We start from the raw sequence: 24,024 nt of genomic DNA, 5'->3' as shown, positions 1-24,024 counted from the left end.
CCGTCTCCCACTCCCCCTGCTTGTGTTCCCTCTCTTGCTGTGCCTCTCTCTGTCAAATCAATAAATAAAATCTTTAAAAGAAAAAAAAAAAACTTTTTGGCCCCTCCCAAGGAACGTCACTGCTACTGGATTCCATGCACAAACATGCATGTACAGATTTTTCTCTTCATACAAATGGTAGCACACACATGGTTCTGCATCACTTTATCTTGAAGGCTGTTTTCTACTGGTTCTTTTTAACAGCTACATACTATGCCACCGTATGGCAGTGCCACAGTTTAACTGTGTTCTATTGATGGGCTCTTACACTGTTTTTCATCTTTGGCTACAAGGAAAATGCTGCAATGAATATCTTTGTGGCTAAGTTATTTCACACCTGTGGAAGGACAGCTACATGACAAATTCCTAGGTGTGGAATTGCTGAGGTCAAAAGGACAGGTGCATGTTAGAATTGAGGAGTTCTCATTGTGCTCTATAGAGGCTGTAATCTTCATGTTTTAAAATATGGTTCCTCTGTGCCAAGAGTTGCATTTTAGACCAATCTTAGCTCTACGAGAAGGCCCTAGAAGGAATCTTTGGGGATCATGTTTTGCAAACTGGAGACAGAGCAATCCCATGATGGTAGGAAGGGTCTAAGCACAGGCTGTTAAAACGGGACCACAGAGATGGCCCCGGGACAGGGAAGAAGAAGCCCATGGGTAGAGCCTCAAGACCCCACCCCGTAGCCTGGAAGTCCCTGGGCTCTTGGAAGAGCTACTTACATTCTCCTGGGTGCCAAGATCTGGTTTGTGCCAGGTTTCAATTTTAATCAGAAAGTCTTCTTTCATGTATTCATTCTGCAAGAGGGGAAAACACGGTCACTAGCCTCAAAGTTGGAGAGTAACCATCTCCCATCACTGAGGGCAGGTGGTTGAGAGACTCCGGGCTCTCCCTTACAGGAATAGCTAACTTGACTAGGAGCCCACAATACGCTAGGGGCACATACATTCTCTTGTTCAATTCTCATCCCAGCCTGTGACAGGTCTAGTAATATTATCCTCATTTTTACAGATGAGGCAAGGGAAGTTCAAAGGTGGGAGGTGACTTGTTCAAGGCCGCAGAGACAATAACAGAGCTGGGCCTCAAAACCAGATTCGTCCGACTTCGAAATCCACAGGTTTAACCACTCGACCATCCTGCTTTTCGCCCAGAGAGCTAATGATTAACCTGAGGAGGAATGGTTCACCAGCACCCCATCCACCAGCCAGCATTTGGCCGAGGCCTGAAGTTCTCTTCTCATTACCGAATCCCCGGTGCTTCCTCCCTTAGTTCTTTTTAAAATGTGGTGCTCCTCGAAGGGGCACACATGAACCTCCGAACTCCTCAGCCGGAATCAGGCTGGCAAAAGCCACCTCTGTTTAGCAGCAGGGACAGACACCTGGATGAGGGTGCCAAGAAGGGTGGAGAGAAGGGGCAATGACACGGGGGTGGACAAAGAAAAGACACCTTGCTGACTTCTCTATTTTGCCAGTGGACAGTGCTCCCTGGGGTCCACCGCTGCACCCGTGAGGAAGCCACAACTGGGTCAGCTGAACTGGTTTCAGAAACCCCGAGAAGGTATGGCACAGGAAGGGCAGGGGAGGGTCTCGGATCATCCTGCACACGTGAGCCCCATGGTCCTGAGCGCTGGACCTACAAAGCCACATGCTAATGGAGCTTAAAGCAAGAGGCCGTTTTGCAAATTAACAGATTCCTCAGTAGGAGCAAGAGGATGAAGCTTCAACAGCACTGGTCTGCTGACAGACACAAATACCCAGGAACCTCCAGTGTGGTGACATTTTTATTTCTTCTCTTCTTATAGATCATTTACAATGCCCGCCCCAACACACAGACACCCACCTGCCAGCTCCCCCGAATTCTTACCGTAATAACTGCTCCAAGGCAAGGATATGGAAAAAAGAAAGAAAAAGATTAATGAGGGTGAATGAGTATCTGCCCCTTGAGCCCAGGCACCATGGCAGTAAGGAGTTCTCCACACCCCAGGGCTTGTCCACAACCGCCCTTCAAGCCCTGTGGGGGCATTTGGTTCCTCAAATGCACCAACCCTCAAGTTTCCCTCCCTACAGAAGCCAAGAGACCCAATCCGGAATATCATTAAAGTGATGCCAGTATCAGTCCCCGAGCTTCTCTGAAGCTGGGTGAGGAAAGGGGACCGGCTCTGGCTCGCTGAAGCATTGGGACCTGCCACTCTGCCATCAGAGGATCACCTGCTGTCCCGCCGCCTCCCGGAGCCCAGAGAGGGCACTTTCGGCCAGGCACTATCCGTCTGCCTGCTGCGCTCTTCCTCTGACTGTAACCAAACCTTGCACCCTCTGTGCTCCTGCTCGTTGTAATGAGACCCCTCGGAAACCGCGGTTCAATTATTTATCAGAGAAAATGACTACAGCTCTAATGTCACTGGGGAATAACCCAGCTCTCCTCCTAACAACAGCCTAGATGACTCTGTACCCTCTGAATGTAGGAGTTATCTCAGTCTCTGACAGATGCCACACGGCCATGTGGGACAGTTTATGGGGCTAACGGTCAAACTCCGTAATTCCAAAGCTGAAACTACGGTCACCTCTGAGATGAAGAAGAGGGAAGAGTGAAACATAAGGGATAAGGTCCACCTTGTGGAGAAACAATCCAAGAAACTACTAGTCATTTCCCTGTATGCAGTGAAAGGTACTTGCAAGAAAGCATTGGGTTAGGATTATAACCACATGGCCTACTCAAGTAATGGCCCCACTATCAGCTTGGAGAAAATCAGTTAACAAAAGAAGGAAACAGTGGGCATGATATTCATTGAGTAGAAGGGCACCGGGGCCAGGTCCGCAATTCTCCTGTGCTGCACTGACGGCCGGAGCCTCCGGCTGCCTATGCGGCTCGTCTAGCAGCAGCTCCATCTCTAGAACGAAGACCGCGGGGTCAGCCAGATGCGGCTTGAGGACATGAGCCATTAAGGTTCCCCCAACTAACCACCAGACTCTGAACCCATGTTTCCAAGCAATCTTCTAGTCTGGCCTCTGTAGGGATGCAATATGCTCACCAACGGACACAAGAGTCTGATCATTTAAACCAATAGGCATGTCCGCTGCATGTTGGCATTCTGACTCTACTCCGGTTTCCCAAGGAGAAGAGCTCACAAGGGAAGAACACCTTAATCCTTAAGCGTCAAACAGGATTACCCAGTGTCATTGGTAATTCTGTATTTCAGTATAACTTAACATATTGGCATTTGGGGTTTTTGTACATCAGTCTTTCCTGGACCCTGAGAAAAAGATCCACTCAGTTCTGATGAACTAGGCTTCTGAACCTATGAGGGTGCTGACTCTCCCTGGCCTTTAATGCCAACCTGGGTGACCAATCTCCCCCAGTCTTCTTTAGTCCTGCCTACTGTCCCTCCCAACACCTCTTCATTCAGACCATTTTCTTTTCTTTAAACTGCAACCCTAGGTACACTGGGGTGGGGTGGGGGGTGTCTCAGGAAATCCTTTGCAGTTGGGAAATAGGGCTCTCCGAATAAGACTAATAAGGTACTTTAAAACCATGTTGGGGCGCCTGGGTGGCTCAGTGGGTTAAGCCTCTGCCTTCGGCTCGGGTCATGATCCCTGGGTCCTGGGATCGAGCCCCGCATCGGGCTCTCTGCTCAGCAGGGAGCCTGCTTCCCTTCCTCTCTCTCTGCCTGCCTCTCTGCCTACTTGTGATCTCTGAGTCAAATAAATAAAAATCTTTATTAAAAAAAAAAATGTTTAGTGAGACTGTACTTAGGTCAGGGTTAAGGTTAGAGGGAGAAGCAGGAGGAGAAACATTTATTTCCCTCTTCTTACTTTCATTCACAGGCCCTGCCTCCTCTTAACCACCTCCGTCCTGTCCTAACCTATTGGCATCAGGAGGAAAGAAACAGAAAGAAGTAAGAGGACAGAAAAAGCAGATAGTGCACAAAGTATCACAAATCTGTTTTTGTCCCACTCAGAGTGAGGGCAGAGCCTTCTAAAAGGCACATGGACTTTTACCCTATGCTCCTTAATCCATTCCCACCTCAAACTTTAATCTACTTCTGCCACGCAAAGGGGTCTGAACTACTGACCTTTCTCCCATCAATCCCCAGAGGGAACTGGAAAGTAGCCTTCTTATTCCTATCTCTGACTTTGAAAGAGCGATCGATGTCTAACTAAGCAGATCTAAGAGTTAATGTACCCGTTCTGTATGATGGAGGGTTCTCACTGTGAGGTCAGCACCCACTTGAGGAAACCAACCTTCCCTCCCCTACTCCCTGCTTCTCCTCTTCACTGAATATTTAGAAATTATATTTTTCTTTTTTTTTTCTTTCGGCCAAGGATCAAGACGGTATGTGAAGGAACACTGGGCGTCTAGAAAAATGCCCATATTGGCTGTAGCACGCTCTCTCCAGAATTACACAGAGGACAGAGGCGTGGCAGCATCTCTCCGTCGGCAAAAGCTCTGTATGCAGAACACTGATCCAGGCATGGAGGAGTCCAGCTGTCAGTTTGCCTCCCTTATGCCAAGTTGCTTAAGGTTCTTATGACACATGTTCAATGGCAACTCTCCTGGACATAAAGAAAATTCACCTTTGGCCCTAGACAAGACACACCCAGCCACAGTGCACACTGTCTTAAGAAAGCATGTGCCTCTTTTCCAAGAATTTAACAACTTCCTGCTCAATGTCCGGGGAGTAGTGACATTTGCGTTTTCAGCTACGTCAGTGAAACTCTAAGTGTTACACATCCCAGGTTCCATCCATGATTGTACATCTCCTGACACCAGGTGCTTCAACCTCTGCAGGGCCACTGAGGACTAGAGAGAGAGATTACTGCTCTAGACTTTAGTCGTTCCCAAAGTCCATGGGATAAGGACTACATGGGTGGAGGACCCTCATCGGGTACAGTCTGGGGAGTCCAACAAGTAAGGCAAGTGTAACAGTAAACGGAGGTAGAGGCTGCCAGGAGGGCCTCAGAGCCAGACTGTCTATGCCGACAAATGTGGGCTGTCTAGGGGAAAGGTCACTCAACCCACAGTCAAATTCTAGGGGACCTCTGAGGTTATGGATCAGTATTAGCCCTCAAGACCTAGGAAGCCTAAAAAGCTAAGAGTCTGAACTACTCAAAGGAAATCCCAGAAGGTCTAGAATAGAAAGTTCTCTGCCTTCAAGTCTTTCCTTTCCAGAAATTCTAGTTAGAAGACTAGCCAAGGGGCGCCTGGGTGGCTCAGTGGGTTAAAGCCTCTGCCTTCGGCTCAGGTCGTGTTCCCAGAGTCCTGGGATCGAGCCCCACATCAGGCTCTCTGCTTGGCAGGGATCCTGCTTCCTCCTCTCTCTGCCTGCCTCTCTGCCTACTTGTGATCTCTGTCTGTCAAATAAATGAATAAAAAATCTTTAAAAAAAAAAAAAGAAGACGACTAGCCAAGATTAAGAAAATAATTCCACCTCTACTCCCACCTTAAATTTTAGAATATGCTGGTTTTCATAAGCCATCACTTCAGGGCTCTCAGCAGTGAACTCCCTCCTCTTTGTCTCCTACCCCACAAATCTGGCATGTATATTCTGTGTGTTATATATTTAGGGGATAGCTGTTTCTAAATCCTTTGTCATAAAAAAAATTGGGCTTATTCCAACTTTTTCCCAACAAAATCAGATTTTGGGGACGCCTGGGTGGCTCAATGGGTTAAAGCCTCTGTCTTCTGCTCAGGTCATGATCAGGTCCTGGAATGAAGCCCCGCATCAGGCTCTCTGCTCAGCAGGGAGCCTGCTTCCCGCGAACCCTGCCCCCCCACCCCCCCACCTACTTGTGATCTCTGTCAAATAAATAAATAACATCTTAAAAAAAAAAATCAGGATTTCGTTACTACGTTTTCTTGGTGTCAGGCCTGGCCCTCTCCCAGGGCAAGAAAATCACCCTTTAGGTCCTTTCCCATGACTGCCTCTTTCAAGAGTTCCTTGGTCTCAAAGCTGGTTTCTAAGCCAAACCCAGATATAGTACATTAAACTGGAAATTTCAATATTTAACAATAAGTAAGTGGTTTAGAAAGATCACAGTGCTCTCACAGGATGGAACACTATGCAGACATTACAAACTTAAAAAATAGCAGACTCTATGGTGACAGGGAAAAGATTCTAAATAAAAAATGAGCAATTTAAGAATTAGTATGATTTGATCTAAAATTTGTCTTCAAAATGTGCCTGGAGATAAACGCGTAAGCATTAAAAAAAGAAATAGATAAAAAGACACCAAAATGTCAACACTGACTATCTAGAAATGGAAGCAGCCTGGGTGATTATTTTCTTCTGTTTGTATGTATTTTCCACAATTTAAACAGAGAACACTGCTTCTGTAAACAGCGAAAACAGTCATCATTATTATACTGACCCAACCAAGATGGGCTGGTTCTGTGCCATCTCAGGCTGTGACTACTTGGCGGTTCCCCCCCCAGATGGTTGCCAAACTCGACTAGACGACAGTGACACTCACCACCAGCCTGAGGTGGGGGGTAGTCCCCAAGCTCATCCTTTCATTGACTTACTCTGGAAAATGGAGGTGGAACACAAAACCCTAATTCACAGCCACCCCTACTTGACCTACTTGACCACACCCTCCCATCTAGCTTGGGGCCCCTACTCCAGCTTCTGGCCTGGTCTGCACTTACCAGTTCTGCAGTAAGGGTAGGCATTCCATGCCTTTTCATGTATATTCAGGGCTCCCTCTGGGGCTAGCATTCGAACGAATGTGGGCACTTTGCTGTGGTAAGAAAAGGTGGTTACAAAGAGAAATGGAAAACAGAGAAGACGATGGGCTGGTACATCACAGTCTTCAGGCCATAGCTCCCTCTTCTTCAGCGGGGTTGGCAAACAAGTCTCCAGGAGATAAGCAGGTTACTCCTCTGTGTGAGAAGCTACAGCTGCCTACTAACATCCACCCACAACTCGCCCCAGCATCTCACCACCCATTGGGAAGAGGACAGCAGCTGGGACCCTTGACTACCTGCAGTGGTTTATCAGTCCTTACATTATCATGACCCATTTTTCCCGAGCTCACCGGGCCCAGGGCCTTCTACTACACGCTGCTAAGGATGGGATACCTTTGAGTGGACCCGGCTAGGTTTATGGACCACAGTGACTGGCTACTGGACTGAGAATATGGGACCAAGATGATCTGATCTGCTGTCATCAGTTCTGGGAGGCCAGGAGGGTCTCAGGGCTATCTGCCTCCCAGGACAAAATATTTCTTCCATTCAGTTCGTTTTGTCTCAGGTTACAGAACAGCACGTACAGTATGAGCCTTTTTTTTTTTTTAAGATGCATTTATTCCTCTTCCTTAGTTCTTAACTGATAATCTATACAGTCTTTAGTAGGCTCCAACAATCTCATCAGCTTAAGCGCCTGAGGCCTAAGACGAAAGAGCTAAGCCCGGCAGAGAGCCAATCCAGACACTCAGGGCAACCCTCTGAGATTCATTCACTCATTGCCGCACTCATTCAAAATAAGTCTTCCTGTGTGCCAGGCACGAGGAGATCTACAGAAATCACACAGACATAGATCCTGACTTCCTGGAGCTTACGTTCTAGCGGGGAGTCTACCTAGCCAGGCAGAGGCCAGCACCATTTTAAGTGTGTGCCACAGTGGGTGAGCACTGGGCTCTGGGGGGCAGAGCATGGGGAGAACGTGGTGTGGGCGGTATGGTACGTGGGGAGGCTCCTTAGGGAGAGTAAGAATTAAATGAACATACAGAGTAGAGAATGAGTAGGACTGAGCTAAATAAAAGGATGGCAGTGGGTTGGGAAAAGCTGGGAGAAATGGAGATAAATCTGGAATAGTTGATGTAAGCTATGAGGCAGGGAATATAAGAGAACACGAAGAGGCTAGGTCATAAACGATCTTGTAAGTTACATGAAGGAGTCTGGACTTGATCCCAAGGATCCCAAGGAAAACCATCCACATCTATCTTTGGACAGAACACTCGAAGTTGTGCAGAGAAATGAAAAGCAGGGAGAGCAGTCAGGAGGCTGCTGTAGTAATCCATGCAAGAGATGACGGAAGGAAATGGAAGCACTAGAGGTACTGAAAGAGTTGGAGTCAAAAGGACTTGATATGAGGGATGAGGAAGGCGGGGTGGGGAACCCATGTTTCTGACTGCAGCAGCTAGATGGCTGACAGGAAGGCCTTGATCCTAACGAGGAGAGGTGCTCAAGGCATTTGGCACTGCTGGTTTTGATTTGGTTTTTGCAGTTGAGGGTTTTGGGTTTAAGTAAAGAGTGGTGGTGGCAGCTCAGAGTTTACCTCTTCTCTTTAAAGGAAGGGGGTAGGGGTGCCTGGGTGGCTCAGTGGGTTAGGCCTCTGCCTTCTGCTCGGGTCATAATCTGAGGTCCTGGGATCAAGCCTTGCATCGGGCTCCCTGCTCAGTGAAGAGCCTGCTTCCCCCTCTCATTCTCTGCCTGCCTCTCTGCCTGCTTGTGCTCTCCATCAAATAAATAAAATCTTTTAAAAAAATAAAATAAAATAAAGGAAGAGGGTAAGACAAGTCCCACCCTCTACACGTACAGACCTCCTCTCAGACACTTTGGTTGGACCACCTGACTCGTAAGGAACCAAGTGGCCCCTTCTACCAACCTCACTATCTGTTTGCAAAGTGCTCTTTAAAAAAAAACCCCAAATGCACTTGGGATAGGCATGTCCTGAGCCTTATTCGAATCAGCTGCTAATGGTTCAGTAAGGACTGGCTGGCTGGTAGTCAACGCAGAGGAGGGACGGAGGAGGATGCAGACGAGACACGGAGGGCAAGGAGCACAATGGCAAGGAAATGGGATCATGGCGAGACATCCCCCACTTCACGGTGCTGCCCTCTCCCTGGTTCCAGCTCTCACAAAATCCGCGACCTCTACACCGAGCAGTTCTACAGCTCCAGGGCACTAGACGACACTAAATCAGGGATTTTCCCAAATGAAAATGAAATTGGTTTCATTTCTAGTCAGTTCAGTGACTAGAAATTAAGATCCTGGTTTACGTTTCACAGCATTGTGAATGTACTTACAGTCGCTGAACTTAAAAATGGTGTTAAAAAAAAAAGTGGGGGGGGCGCTGCCTGGGTGGTGCAGGCGGCCAACTATTGGTTTTGACTCAGGTCATGATCTCGAGGTCTTGGGATCAAGCCCGTCAGCGGGCTTGGCGCTCAGCACAGTCTGCTTAGGATTCTCTCTCCCTCTGCCCACCCCCAACCCTGCTCTCACACTCTCTCTTTCTCAAATAAATAAATCTTTAAAAAAAATGTTGTAAAAATGGTGAATTTTGTGTTATGCATGGTTTTTTTTTAAATTATTTATTTATTTGACAGACAGAGATCACAAGTAGGCAGAGAGGCAGGCAGAGAGAGAGGAGGAAGCAGGCTCCATGCCGAGCAGAGAGCCCGATGTGGGGCTCGATCCCAGGACCCTGAGATCACAACCCGAGCCGAAGGCAGAGGCTCAACCCACTGAGCCATCCAGGCGCCCCTGTGTTATGCATGTTTTACCACAGTTAAAGATTTATCAAGTTTATTTTTTCCCATATTGGATAGTTTCTAAAACTAGCTTGGTTCAACTTCCATTCAAGCTGGTGTATGGTTTTTGTTGTTGTAGTTTTGTTTTTAAGATTTTATTTATTTGTCGGAGAGGAAGAGAGCGTACAAGCAGAGGGAGCTGCAGGCAGAGGGAGAAGCAGGCTCCCCTCTGAGCAAGGAGCCCGATGTGGGACTCAGTCGGAGGACGCTGGGATGATGACCTGAGCTGAAGGCAGATGCTTAACCGACTGAGCGACCCAGGCGCCCTGAAGCTGGTGTTATGTTTATTATGGCTTTCAATGCTGCTTATAGTCTACTGAAATATTACTGTTTCAATTAGAGATTCAGCACATTTGCGTGGTTTGCTATAAATTTGGGGATACAAATCAGACTCACTTTTAAACATTTTTAAACATTCATGCCCTTGATCCACAGAGAAGTACCAAAATTTCTCTGGTGACTGATTTTACAATATCAGAATTTAAAATACTACCTGTCCTATAATTTCACTTTTAGGAGCATTTACTCCAAATTTACACACATAGGTACAGCACAAGATTTGTGTGCAAGGCATTGCACGGGAATGCTGTATGTCAACATCTGGAAACGACTATAAACATTCGTCAGGGGAGGACGGGGTAAACGAGCCACAGCACACCTGTACAGCACAATGCCAGGCGTCCTCTCAAAGAACAGGACAGAATACGCTGACAGTGGAAGGCAGCTATGAGGACAGGTAACACAGGAGCAAAGTCGAGAACAGTATGCATAGCCTGATCTCAGGTACATCAGAGAATAAAGAAAATGGAACACCCACTTACATACACACACACCACATACACACACACACACCCCTAAACTCACAAACAACTAAGAAACTAAATACCACCATCTCTGGGGACTAGGAGCCTGGTTGGGACAAGTGTTAAAAAAAAGAATAATAAAGTAAAAAATAAAAACCCTTTAAGTGAGCAAAGAAGTGTCACGCACACCCACTCTCACAGCAACCTGAGTAATCAGCTAATAACCTGGAAACACCCCCCATTATCCACGATCTCCACTTCAATACCTGGCTGCCTTCTGGCTTGGCTGCTCAGCCACATACCTCTGTAAGTGGTAGATCTTGTGTGTGTACTGGCCTTTCTCACCGTCCTTCTCATAGGGCTCGTTCACCAGGACCTCCACGCCTTCTCCACCCCCTGTTTCATTTTTGCTGGCCTCGGCCACAGAATACAGCTGCCCTACTTGATACTAAAAGACACAGAGACACAGGAGTTACTGTCAGGGCACAATTCTCACCAGGCGCACACAATCCAGTTGCCAGCAACTGTTCAATGGGACCACTCTGGGATCCACCCTCCCACCACCACGCGCCCCCCTCGTTCTGCAGTTCCAACGTGGGACCTTGCCCAAATCTACCCACAGCAACTATGAACACGGCTCCCTGGCCTCTCCTTAGCTATCAGATGTGTTTTTGTTTTTTTTTTTAAAGATTTTATTCATTTATTTGACAGAGATCACAAGTAGGCAGAGAGGCAGGCAGAGAGAGAGGAGGAAGCAGGCTCCCCGCTGAGCAGAGAGCCCGATGCAGGGCTCGATCCCAGGACCCGGAATCATGACCTGAGCCGAAGGCAGCGGCTCAACCCACTGAGCCACCCAGGCGCCCCCTATCAGATGTGTTTAATTTCCTCCCTCCCATGTTTACATCCTCCATCAAGGCTTAAGGAGGCAGGTGAATATACTTAACCTCACACCACTATCCAGAGAACACACAATAGGGTCCAAAGTAGCTTTTCCCCTGAATCTGCCTCTGGTATTAAGACCCTAAAACCAGATCTGGGTTGGCTGCTAGAATTCTCTTTATCCCATTCATTTAAACAGATCCTAACACATGACTTCTTGTTAAAGAAAGTTGCTCTGTGAAATCCACAATCTCTGCTGTAACCTGGCTCATCGACTTATTCTTTCTCCAGTGTTGTGCAGCTCGCCCCCCCTGCTAGCAGCTCCGAGAACATTCTTACAGGCAACCAAACCTCCAGATGCTTTCCAGAATCCTGGCAGGGCTGAAGCAAGTGCCCTATTTCCCATTATGGATAACACAGATTCCTACCCCACAGTATGTACCTTTAATCCCAATTTGACAAGTGCACCCTCTGCATTGGCACTTACTAGATGGCAAGAATCTAGTTTTCTTTTATTTGGGTCATAGGCCACCCTGGGAAGTCACCGGTCAAGATTACTGGCCTCCTCTAACCCCCTCAGGACAACTCAGCGTTAGGACCGATGACCTGAGCTCTGCCCAGGTCCTTCTACTCCCTGCTCTTGGAGGGAAGCTGTTCGGTAGAGAAAACAAGACAGAATGAACAGCGAAGGTTAATGCAGGAAGCTACATCTACACCAAAGGATGCATTTTCCCTGTTACCGCCAGTGCCACCAGGTACAAGTTTAGAGAGTATGAGGAAAAAAAGGGACTGGATGACATTGGGGGTGTAGAGGTTTTTCCTCACCCTCCACATTCCCCTCCCCAAATTCCTGGGACTCCTGGGAGGGACAGACAAGGGTTTTTCTCCTTTTGAGATGGAACCGGAGAGGCTGCATCTCTGGGCAGCACCGCTGACACGACTGTCTGCAAGAGCAAAGGGCATGGCGGCTTCCGGGGCTGCTGCACCTCAAACTCGGACGCCTCCTTTCCTGGGCAGCTTCACAAGCGCTGCAGGGAAATTTCTGGGCAAAGTCCAAAAGGGGACGCAGCACTCGCCAGGACAATTCACTCTTCACCATAAAACTGAGGAAGCCCTAACTTCCAAAGTAAACACCCGGCACAAAATGCCAAGGAAAGGTCGCCCTCTCTTGTAAGAGGTGCGGCCCCCTGAACATTTGGTCTGATTCTTGATGCTTGGCGCGGAATAACGCTTTGCTTGACCTTCGCTTTAAAAAAAAAAAAAAAAAATTGCCAAGGAAAGGCCCAGGCAAGGGATCCCGTCTCACTTAATCCCATAGAGAGGAACATCTGGGCGGGAGCCTGTCACCTTGACCTTGCTAATTCTAAGCAACATCAGTGCTGCCTTGATGTCCCCAGGGAACACCAAACTGTCTCTATGCCTTTCCAGGTCCAGCCCTTGGTGCTGAGGCGAGACGAAAACCCCTAACAAGTGGGTCAGCGTCTGGCTAAGCAAGGGGATCCTAAGAAGGAATGTTAGTTGTGTTTTAGAGAAGAGTCATAAGAACACCTAACCACTGACTCAGCAATCCTAGAGAGCAGGCTGAAGAAAGGGCTCAAGGGAGGGAAGTGGGTTGTCGGCTAGTGCTGCTCTTTGGTTGGGGTGGGGTGGGGGGTGTGTGTGCGTGCGCTCGCTCAGGCAAAGACTAATCCCCTTCATTTGGTTCCTCATCAGATGCAGGAATCAGAGGGCAAGCTCTAAGAGGATCAGTCTGCTGGGCTGGCATCTTCCCCCTTTAATCTCTCTTGATATTCTGATCCTTTAATCCCAATGAGACAAGTGAAGGCAGTTTTGTTAATCCAAAGGGGTTAAGTAAGGCTGGCCTCCCTAAGCTCCAAGTGAGGGACACTTTTGGCACAGGGGCTCCATACCCTGGGAAAGCAGAAAGCAGCCACACTGAGATGGGGCTGGGGGTCAGATCATTACATCAGATAAAGAGCCCTAAGGAGACAAGATGGGGATTGCAGCCTCCTCAGGTCTAGGACAATGATGCCTGCCCTTGCCCAAAGAACTAAGACATTCAACTAAGAAAAAAAGAGACCCTATCACTAGGAGTGGGAGCCCAGAAGATGCAGCAGGTGGGCCTGAGACCCTGGCAAAAAACAGCAGCACGAAAAACAGCATAGCTCTTGGTCCCACCCACGTGACCCTGTCGGGACAGGGTACACAGGGGGATGGTACCACACGTCTCTGGAAATGGGAAGTAAACCAGCTCTGGGTACATGGAAGAGGGTGGGCCTACATAAGCCAGGAACCACTGGTGGACACACCCTTGTCAAACAGCCTGGACTTTCTCACTCTGCAGCCAAATGCCTAGAAGCCCTATGCCCTATTAGGCCAAAGGCTTCTGCCAGACAGAAGCTAATTCCATCCCAAAATATTGACTCAGACCATCAGGATGGTTATAAAACCATGGCCTTCTCTTTTCTCTTTCTTCTCTTTCCCAGCCTACATCAGAAAGCCCTGAGGAGGGGAACTGGGCTGGCTCAGTGGGAAAAGCATGCAACTCTTGATCTCAAGGTCACGATTTCGAACCCCACAATTAGGTGTCGAGATTAAAGAAATAAATAAATAGATGTTAAAAGGAAGGAAGGAAGGAAAGCAAGCAAGAAAGCCAGCCCTGAGGGCCTCAAATCAAGGCCTTCTGATTAGGAAGTGAATCCCACAGTCACTGACGCTGGGCTGTTCCCATGGGAACCATGAGTCAGGAAGGGGCTATTGATAAAGACTGAAAAGGTTGATCATTAACTTGTTTCTTCTTTGGCTTCCCCATTCAAGATTTTCTGATCTTCTGGAACTAAGGTTCGAGCCATCAGAAAAGCAGCTCCGGGGTGCCAAGTGGCTCAATCAGTGGAGCTGCAACTCTTGATCTCAGGGTTTTAAGTTCAAGCCCCAAGGTGGGTGTAGAGATTACTTAAAAATAAAAAGTCTTGGAAAAGCAGCCCCTACTTCCCCCTACCCAGGACATGCACTTGCTTTCTCATCAGTGACTTCTAGCTGAGAACAGGTAGACCATTCCCAGGCAGAAAAATGAATCCTAACCAGCACTTACTTCCCAAGCTTCTGCTTACCCTGTAGGCTCTGTTCACCCCTCCCCATCACTTCCTCAATACTGCAAACAAACTGCCAGTTGCAGATGCTCTCAAGGTGAGTTCTTCTTTTCCTCCATGCCTGGCCCCATCATAAGTAATCTCCAGGCTTCCTGCAGAGCAGCCAACACTGCTCCCAAACACTGCTGGCTCTCCTGGATTGGCCCATCGCAGGAGCATTTCCATCCTTGTTCACTCAAGATACTCCCTGTGAAATGTCCATTCCACCCCGAAATGCACACTGAGGTACTCCTGAGTTTTGGGAGACATCTTCCTGACCTGGGGGGTAGGATTACCCTGACACTGTACAGCAGAGAATTACTGGACCCCCAAGAGGGGAGTTTTAGGGCAAGGGACATGCTGGGCCTTCCTGCTTCCAAACCACTTCCTATGGTTTGGAAAATCACCACTTCTTATTTTTCCCAAAGAGAGCAAGGCCCCCTCCAAAGGAGGTGGGTTAACAGGAAACCCCCCCCCCCACGACCAAGACAACACCTGTCAGCCTAAGCACACGGTTCCCAGGGCCCAGGTCCATGTCAGGTGTCTCCAGGGACAGCAACACCTCTCCTTTCCAGGCCCTTTCCCAAGATTCCCAGTCTCATTTGCCTTATGCCCCTCACCCAAAACTCTCAGAGCGTGTTCAAGGCCTGCCTCAGGCTCCTTCCCCCAGATCTTCACAGCTCTTACCAGATGTGTAGCCCACCAGGAGGCAATCCTCCAGGTATCCAGTGTCTGCCCACCCCTTTTGGGGTTAGAAAGCTCAGATATTTGTCTCATCTGAGGTGTGCTGCAGGCTCTGTTGGCCTGATTTCATTTTTCAAAGGTCCATTTCATATTTGGAACAGAGTGTAAGTTATCACAGGAGCTTCATGCTGACACCACAGGAAAGACGATGACTGAGGTCACCACACTGGCTGAAAAACTTCACCCAAACTGGAGCCTGGCTGGAAGCTGGGTGTGTGTGTGTGTGTGTGTGTGTGTGTGTGTGCGCGCGCGCGCAAAGAATAGGCTACACCAGGAGAGGAGAGTGGAGGAAGTTCAAAGAAAGGGTGGGATGAGGGAGGCCCTATGACAGTTTTCTGCTGTCCAAGAGACTATTCTGAGTCAGCGTGGCCTATGAACCTTCTGGTGGCAAATGCTGCCAGGTCCCCATAGGAACATGGGGCCTAACACTATAAAGGACAGAGCGCAAGCCAAGCCCATTTGCTATTCCCTGTCCTCTGTAAAAGGATTCTGGGCCTTGGTCTTCCCAGCAGTCACTTAGAATGTGGCTAGGGAGGGCCTCGGAGATTTCCTGCCCTACTAGTTTGTTGCACAACAAAGAGAGCCATGCACACTTCCCAGCTGTGTCATGGAGGTCCCAGAAATCCCCTCACACACTCAATGCTCTCAATAAAATGTCCCCAAATGGGCACAGTCCTAGCAGGTAAAAGGGGCTCCTTTGGTCTCTGGTTGAAGTCCCCAAAGGCCAACAGCTTAAGGTAGGCTGCAGATATAAAAAAATAAATAAATAAGTGCCTTCCTTCGACAGAAAGTGGCACCAGGAAAATTCTCATCAAGTACTGATTATCTATAAGTTAGAACAACCATGAAAGCCACACGAAGAGTGTGCGCCACTTGGAGCCCAACTTAGCCAACAGTCACAAGCAATTACATACAATTATGAATAAAAAGGAAGAAAAAGAACTTACCTCATCTACAGACACAGGCAGGATGACTCGACTACAAGAGAGGGAAAACAGTATCAACTTCAGGCTCTGAATGCAGCCCAAGGTTCTTAAAGCATCATCTTAGAACACTATTAAATGTTTTGTTACATGTGACATATACTCACTGTCAAAAACCCAGCAGAGAATGGCCCCCTGAGTGCTCTGAGGCAGGATCATCTATGCCCTTCAGGTCCCTATGATTCAGTGCAAACCTGTTCCTCTACCAGCTCCTTCCTGGGCCTCTGACTCACATTTGGAGCTGTCCTTTTCTCCCTCTCCCCCACTAACATCCTTCGCAGCAAAACAAGGGCCTGTCCCTGCAAACTCTGAAGCCACAATGAGGAGTCAGAGAGACCTGAAGAATCAGGCCCTGGGGATTTCATCTCTATGGGCCCCATCTCCTAACAATGCCCTCAAGGTGGAGGCTAGGACGGGGTCATGCTCCTTCGAAGCTTAATCACGCTAAGAGCATGCACCAACTATCTCTGCTCTGGGCCAGGGCATTGCAATACAAGCTACTGTCACAAAGCCACCAAGAGCGGACACTCTACTTGTGTCCTGACCTCCAGAGGCTGTCCAAAGGCTCCCCAATTGACTGCTTTCTTTTTCTTCTCCATTTCAATGAACACCCATTGGTGGAGGTACCACCAGGAACCCAACAGAAAAGCCATGGCCAGCAAGGTCCCACACCAGCTGGAATTCCACAGACATATGAGGGCTGGTGGCAGAGCAAGTCAAGCCCCAGTTCAAAGCCATGAAGTCCGACCTGAGTCAAAACCACTTGGACGTATTCATACACATCATGCCAGCTCCCGAGCTTAGCTTCTCAGTTCCCAAACTTTAGCCCCACTGGAGCCTTCTGCACCTTGCACGCTTGGTGAAGCGTGAGCTGCTATGTTGTCCTTCCTATGCAGTGGTTCTGACAACTCGGATCCATGTTCCAGGCTGGTAAACACTCCGCTCAGTATTTTCTAAATCCACGAAGCTCCCCCAGGTAGCAAGAAGCACACAGGGGTCTGAGAAAAACACCGCACTAAAGGCAAGGCACAGAGCAGAAAAATAGCAGGGAAAACAAAATGGGCTTCGAGTCCTTACTGCCTTCTAACCGCCCCCCACCAGAATGATTCCAATAACACAAATCCTGCAGGTTACTGGATGTTGCCACAAGGGCCCTCCTCCCATTAGAAAAAGCCAACAGTGTAGAAAAACACTTTCAACTGGGAGGCCACCATTTCTGCACCCTCAGAAGAAACTTCCTAGAAAACAATACGCCTTTTATCTTCAAGAACAGCAGTAAGGATCACATCCAAGAATTTGCAGAGATCAAATCAAGGAGAATCCTGTTAGAGGAAGTGTCAGAAAAACCAATAGGGAAAACTTTGGGCCCTTGGTGGGCACCAAGTCTCCCACCGGCAAAGAGACAAGCATCAGCCAATTCCTGAGAGGACGCTCTGAGGTTGCTTACATGACAGCCGCACGCCCAGACATTTGTCCCTGGCTCCTTAGGAGCAAAACCACTTCAGCAGCAATAGAGTGCAATTCCAAAGGATAGGGCTACAGGGGCAGTGCTGGGCTGAGACTGGAGCTGTGCTCACTGCACTGTGACCTTCACTTCCACCCTTCCCAGAGCTGCAGCGCTGCAGCCATGGCTAAGTGGCTTGGATGCCCCCCTCCCCGTCCCCTGCCCCAGGATGCACACACAGAGCACAAGTCAGGCAGGAAGGAAACGCAGATGCCAAGCAGGCTCTGCATCCCCAGCACCTTGGACTGTTCCCTGGCAGGCTTCAAGGGTAGAAGAACAAAGAATAGGAAGGAAGGACCTCTCTTCAAGACTCACTCAGATCTCTTCTGACGGTCCCTTTCCTGACTAACCTTCTTCATAGAACTACAGGTTTCTATAGACTCTAGGATCCATTTGGGAACAGGAAACAAAAGATCAGGAGAATGGGAAAAGCCTGTTGTCTGGATGGTCAAGACTAAAATCCAAAGTGCTGAGGCACCTGGGTAGCTCAGTCAGTTGAGCATCCAACTCTTGATATCAGCTCAGGTCATAATCTTGGAGTCCTGAGATCGAGCCCCGCATCAGGCTCTGTGCTCAGCATAGAGTCTGCTTGAGATTTTTTCTCTCTCTCTCTCTCCCCCCACCCCTGCCACTATTTCTCTCTCTCTCTAATAAATAAATAAAATCTTTTTAAAAAATACTTTAAAAATAAATAATAAAATCCAAAGTGTACCCCTCCCTCTTCCTGTTAGGATCCCAAGGTTCTTCCTCCTCACCATATAAAGCTCCAAGTTCTGCATCAAGGATGTCAAGAACTAGAAGTCGAGGGGCTTCCAAATAATGCTGTTCAGATGAAGTCTCAAGCTCGGATGACACCTGGATCTCTGCTCCCTTTGTTATCCAAAGTTCCACACTGTGTCCTAAATGTCCTAAACACCTCCAAGGAGCAAGCCAGATGGAATAGGGCAAAGTGCCTTCAGCGACGAAATGGACACCAATGTGCCCTCTGCACACCTGCCTGGGTACCAACGGAGTTCTACCAGTTGCTCTCTACCGCGACATCTCCTACTTCTGGACTTCTGGGCTTCTGACCCAATGCTGCCCACATGCCCTCCTCTTTAGCAAAGCAGCTTCACTGTAAATTCTGCACATACACACTCAATCTCTCCTCTTTGGGGGAAAAAAAAAATCTTGAAATGTTTACTTGGAGTCATGAGCTTCAGTGATCCGTTAGCTAGTGTTTGAAAGATTTAGCAATTTAAACATCCCACCCTGTCATCTAATCCCCTAGATTTCAGGAGCAAGCCTATCTCCCTGCAACACCTACCAGAAGTCACTAGTTTCCCAGCCCAGTCACTACTCAAAAACTCCCTCACCTTTCACTGTCTTTCATCAATTAACGGTTTTATGGGAACCTTCTCAATTCTCAAAGCAATTTCTCTATCTCTTTGCACCAAGACTAAGAATGCTCTAGAGGCAGGCTGCCCCTGTCCCCCACACCCTATTCCTATATATATATTTATTATATATATTCACATATTCCCTCTACCCTGTTAACAGCCTTCTCCATCACTCTAACTCCCACAAATCAGCTCCTCCCCGATATTTTCTGGATTCCTCACCCAAGTGTCCCCAGGTCCCAAGCAAACATCCTAAGCTTCTTTCCAAGTACCTCCTCCTCTGCACCTACCACCTGGGTACCACGTCATGCCACCAGTCCCCTCTGCTATCTTTTTAGACCCTTCCTCTGTCACCCAAGCCTGGCCCTAACTCCCTGCTCCTTTTCCTAGGTGCGCTAAATCCAATCCTTCCCCGGATGCCTAAGGCAGCCACTCCTCATACTCCAGGTTCCCCTCACACTCCTCCCTATCATCTCTGCCCCATTCCTGAAGCTGTCTAACTGCTCCTTGGTCCCTGAAGCCTACTCCTCCTTCTCCCGCCAGTACCCTCAGCCACTCCAGCAGTTCTGGCGGGCCCCTCCGTCCCTCAGCCCCACCGTAGGGCCGTCCCACATCTCCATCCCCTCAGCCCCTCTTCATGCCCTGTTGGCTCTCACTGTCCCCTTGACCCCATCTCAGGCCCTGTGCAGCCCTCATTGTCCCCTTGGCCTCTCCTCTCAGGCCTATTCGGCCTTCACGGTTCCTCAGGCCCCACCGCAGGAGCTGTCCGTATCTCTCTATCCCCGTTGGCCCCACCTCAGGCCCTGTCCGGCCCTCACAGTCCCCTCAGCCCCTGCTGGGCCGCCCAACAGCCCATCCACTGCTCTCCATCCCCTCGGGTCCCGTCCGGCCACTGCATCCCCTCCGCCAGGCCTCAAGCTCCCTGGTCGTCATCCCCGACTCTCCCTTCCTCCTCGCTTCCGCACCGCCCGCCGGACACTCACTACTCCTTGAGCAGCACCATGTCGCTCCGCAGCTCGGCAGCTGCCCGCTGCCCGCCCGGCCTCCCGCCCGCTTCCCGGCGGCCGCTCTCCCCGTGGCCCGGCCCGGCCCGGCTGCCTGTGCGCCTTCGTCGTGGTCTGCTCCGTCCCCGCCGCTCTCGCTGCGGTCGCCGCGCCAGCTCCTGCTGCCCCGGCCTTGCCGCCTCCCGCGCCGCTGCCGACGCCGCCCGGAGCTCCGGTTCCGCAGCGCCGCGCGGGGGCGGGGCGTCTCTGCGGCAACCAGAGCGTCACACGCAGCGCTGCGCGCTGACCTCAGTGCGAAGGAGGAGCCTTCTCGGACCCGCCCCTTCCTTGTCTTTAAATGGGCCGTGGCTTCGGCCTCTGGGTCCGAGGTGGACTCCTGGCAGGCTCAAGACACGGACCGTTCGCGGGGCAGACAGCAAGGTGTCGGGTGGGGACCTAGGTGTGAGTGTTCTGTACCTGTACGCACGGTCCCTTCGGTGTGGTGGGTTGAGATCCAGGAAAAGGCTGTGCCAAGGAAACATTAACGATAACCAAATTTACGTTCAAATGCTCTTCTTTTTTTTTTTTTTTAAGATTTATTTATTTATTTATTTATTATTTGAGAGAGAGAGACAGTGAGAGAGAGCATGAGCAAGGAGAAGGTCAGAGAGAGAAGCAGACTCCCCGTGGAGCTGGGAGCCCGATGTGGGACTTGATCCCGAGACTCCAGGACCATGACCTGAGCCAAAGGCAGTCGTCCAACCAACTGAGCCACCCAGGCGTCCCTCAAATGCTCTTCTAAGTGCTTGACTCCTCAAGACATCTCTACCAGAAAAAGTTACCATTGCTGTGCACCTTTACGGGTGAGGAGGAGGCAGAGGTTAAAAGACTTGCTCAAGTCCTTAATGAGCATGTGATGGAGATTTTCACCCAGCAGTCTTAGTGTGATGTCATTCCTCCAATATGTATTTGCAAAGTATGCGCTGTGTCCCCAAAACCTGTGCTTTGTTGACAGAGTAAACAAGACAGGTTCGAGAAAAGGCCCGTGAGTGGTGGAACACAGGCTTGGTGGAATTATACTGGAGGAATTATACTTGGTGGAATTATACTGGTCAGCAAAAGCTTCCTGGAAGAAGAGGGGTAGGTTTGGGGGTGGGATGTTTTTATTTTGCTTTTTGTGGGTTTTTTTCGGGGGGCTTTTTTGTTCTTAAGTTTTTTGTTTTGGTTTGGTTTTTTAAAGTAATCTACACACTCAGCATGGGGCTTAGATTCTGGTCGCAGAGATCAAACATGGGGCTTGAACTCATCATCAGAGATGGTGAGTGCATGATACTCTACCCACTGAACCAGCCAGGTGCCACTCCTCCACTCCACCCAAGAAGAGGTTCTAAATTGAGATCTGCAGGGGGCTAGGAGGGCAGAGTTAACTAGACAGAGTGGGGAGAGGGTTGGAGGCAGATAATATAGTTTCTGGCAATGATAAGGTATTTGGAGTCCACCCTAAGAGGCCTGGGCCCTTTAAGGGTTTTAAGCACTTCAGGTGCTTAAAACCCAGTCCATTTCGGCCCAGGTCTTGATCTCATGGGTCTTGACATCAAGCTCCTAGCATGGGCTCCACACTCAGCAGGGAGTTTGCTTAAGATTCTCTCCCTTCCCCCCACTCCACCCCCCACCCGTGGGCATGCACTCTCTCACTCTCTCAAATAAATAAATCTTTTTAAAAAGAAGGTTAAGCAAGTTTGGTGTTTGAAGGCTCACTCTAAGGGGTGGGTGGAGAGGGCATGGTGGGGCCAGACCAGAAGCAGGGAGCCAATTAGGAGGCTTCTGCAGAAGTGTGGAGAAGAGGGACTAGGACAGTGATAGGAAAGGGCAGGGGAGGGAAGCAACTCAAGAGGTTAATATCCATAAGGTTTGTTGACTAACTGGCTGAGAGGGAGAAAGGGAGAACACCACCCAGGTTTCTGACCTGGGTGCCTGAGTGGGCAGTCCTGCCTTCAGGAGAATAATGGAAAGATAGATGTACACAGAGGAAAATAATGGCTCCAGTGTTGGATCTGAGGGACAGCCAGGTGAGGGTGAGTGGACTGCCCAAGATGGGGACTTGGGAAGGAAGGATAGAGCAGGTGACATATTGCTGGCAAGCCATACATGATGGGTACCTCAGCGGAACCCTGAGTATTGCACATGTTGGCCTCTCGTTTATCACATCCTAAAGTAGGCACATGGATTGCCTCAGAAATCCAAGTCCAAGCCTCTTGAAGGAAGGCCAAGAGAAGAGGTATTTTTTTTTTAAGATTTTATTTATTTATTTATTTGAAAGAGAAAAAGAACATGAGCATGGAGGAGAGGGAGAAGCAGGCTCCTGGCTTGAGTAGGGAGCCCCAGGTGGGGCTCGATCCCAGGACCCTGGGGATCATGACCTGAGCCGATGGCAGACACTTAACCTACTGAGCCACCCAAGCGCCCCGAGAAGCGGTATTATGATCCAAAGTCCAAGATTAACTGCACCCTGGTCCCCTAACTCTTCAGTATGGGGCTTTTACCCCTACATAGTATCAATGAACGGTTATTTAACAATTGCCATGTGCTGGCTCTCTCCAGAAGGTAACCAAACCCTGCCCCCTGGGAGCCTGCAATCTAGTTGGGACAACTACATTTACTCATTCACTCAATAAATATTGATTAAGCTCCTGGCCTCGTCCTGGGCCTTTTTCTCGGCACTCAGGATACAGGGGTGACCTAGAAAAACCAGGTCTTTCCCTTGTTCAGTGACAGGGTGGGGCGGGGAGCAGAATATAAACAAATACAGAAATGGCATCCAGTAGTGGTAAAGGTTATGGAGAAGCAGGACAGGGCAACGTTAGCTGGGTGGTCGGGGAAGGCTCTTCAAAGAGGCGATGTTTTGTCTGAGCCCTGCCTGATGAGAGGAATTATTGCTGAAGTGACTCTTAGTTAACGAGAGCTGAGACAAGGGGGCTTGGAGGCTATGCTGGGCAATGGGAAAGTAAAAAGATGGGAAACAGCCTCTGCTCTCGAGTCGCTCAGAGAGAGGAGCCCTTGCACTTTTACAGGACTGAAACAGTGCTGAGGCAGGTCCCAGCAGAGACCTCCTGGGCTGCAGAGGTGTGGGGAGCATGCCAGGACAATGGTACTTGAGCCAGGTTGGAAGAGGAGCTGGCATCTCCAGAGGGGGACTCTTTCTTACTGGCAAAGGCCTGGAGGCAGGATTCAACAAGGGCCTCTGGTTAGCACATGAGCGCTTCACATGTGGCCACACAGGTGGGACTGAGTGCCAAGCTAGGGAACTGTACCTCTGTTCCAGGGGCAGGGGGCAGCCCCTGAGGGCCCAGTCCTCGTCACCCAGATTCAGCTGTTGGCGAGATGGTGCCACTCTTGTGACATCTCTTTTCTGAAGCATTTTAAAGAAGATCTCAGACATCGTACCACCACACTCTGTGTTTCAGCGTGCGTTCTAGAAATAGGAATATTTTCTCAAAAACCCACAATGCCGTTATTGTACTTCACAGGATCAATAATTTCTTTCTTTCTTTTTTTTTTTTAAGATTTTATTTGGGGCGCCTGGGTGGCTCAGTGGGTTAAAGCCTCTGCCTTCAGCTCAGGTCGTGATCCCAGGGTCCTGGGATCGAGCCCCGCCTGCCCGGGCTCTCTGCTCGGCTTCCCTCTCTGCCTACTTGGGATCTCTGTCTGTCAAATAAATAAATAAAATCTTTAAAAATATATATTTTATTTATTTGAGAGAGAGAGAGCACACAAGCCGGGGTTGGAGGAGGAGCAGATGTCTTCACATCCCTGTTCCTGGGGAAGGGGTGCTGTGAGGAAGGAGGGATGGACACCACTGCCCCCTCAAAACCACTTCTCCATGCTCCAGGCTTGAAATCTGAAGTGTCCCAGTGACCTTCTGCCTCTCATGTCTCTTTCTTTGTTTCTCTCCCTCTCTCCATCTCTAGCTTCACCTTTCTGTCTTCTCTCCGTGTCTAGCTCCCTCTCCAACTCTTTCTCCATCTCTTCTCCATATCTTTCTGTACCTTTGTCTC

General features: G+C 49.2%; 1 protein-coding gene across 1 annotated transcript in view; it reads right to left on the bottom strand.

The window, feature by feature from the left end:
- The window catches only part of PITPNA (phosphatidylinositol transfer protein alpha), a 39,160-nt gene extending 18,944 nt beyond the window's left edge, over positions 1-20,216 (bottom strand). The window contains exons 1-6 of the mRNA XM_032846709.1: positions 19,970-20,216; positions 16,068-16,098; positions 10,672-10,817; positions 6,682-6,773; positions 1,903-1,910; positions 762-836 (exon numbers count right to left, since the gene is read on the bottom strand). Coding sequence (XP_032702600.1) covers positions 762-836; positions 1,903-1,910; positions 6,682-6,773; positions 10,672-10,817; positions 16,068-16,098; positions 19,970-19,989 — 372 coding nt within the window. The 5' untranslated portion in view covers positions 19,990-20,216. The remainder of the gene's footprint in view (positions 1-761; positions 837-1,902; positions 1,911-6,681; positions 6,774-10,671; positions 10,818-16,067; positions 16,099-19,969) is intronic.
- Between the last annotated feature and the right edge of the window lie 3,808 nt (positions 20,217-24,024).

The sequence above is a fragment of the Lontra canadensis genome, unplaced genomic scaffold, assembly GCF_010015895.1.
Source record: "Lontra canadensis isolate GAN:19392208 unplaced genomic scaffold, GSC_riverotter_1.0 scaffold180, whole genome shotgun sequence".
NCBI classification, from domain to species: domain Eukaryota; kingdom Metazoa; phylum Chordata; class Mammalia; order Carnivora; family Mustelidae; genus Lontra; species Lontra canadensis.
The sequence above is the reverse complement of the archived record's forward strand: the minus strand, read 5'-3'. Positions and strand labels throughout refer to the sequence as shown.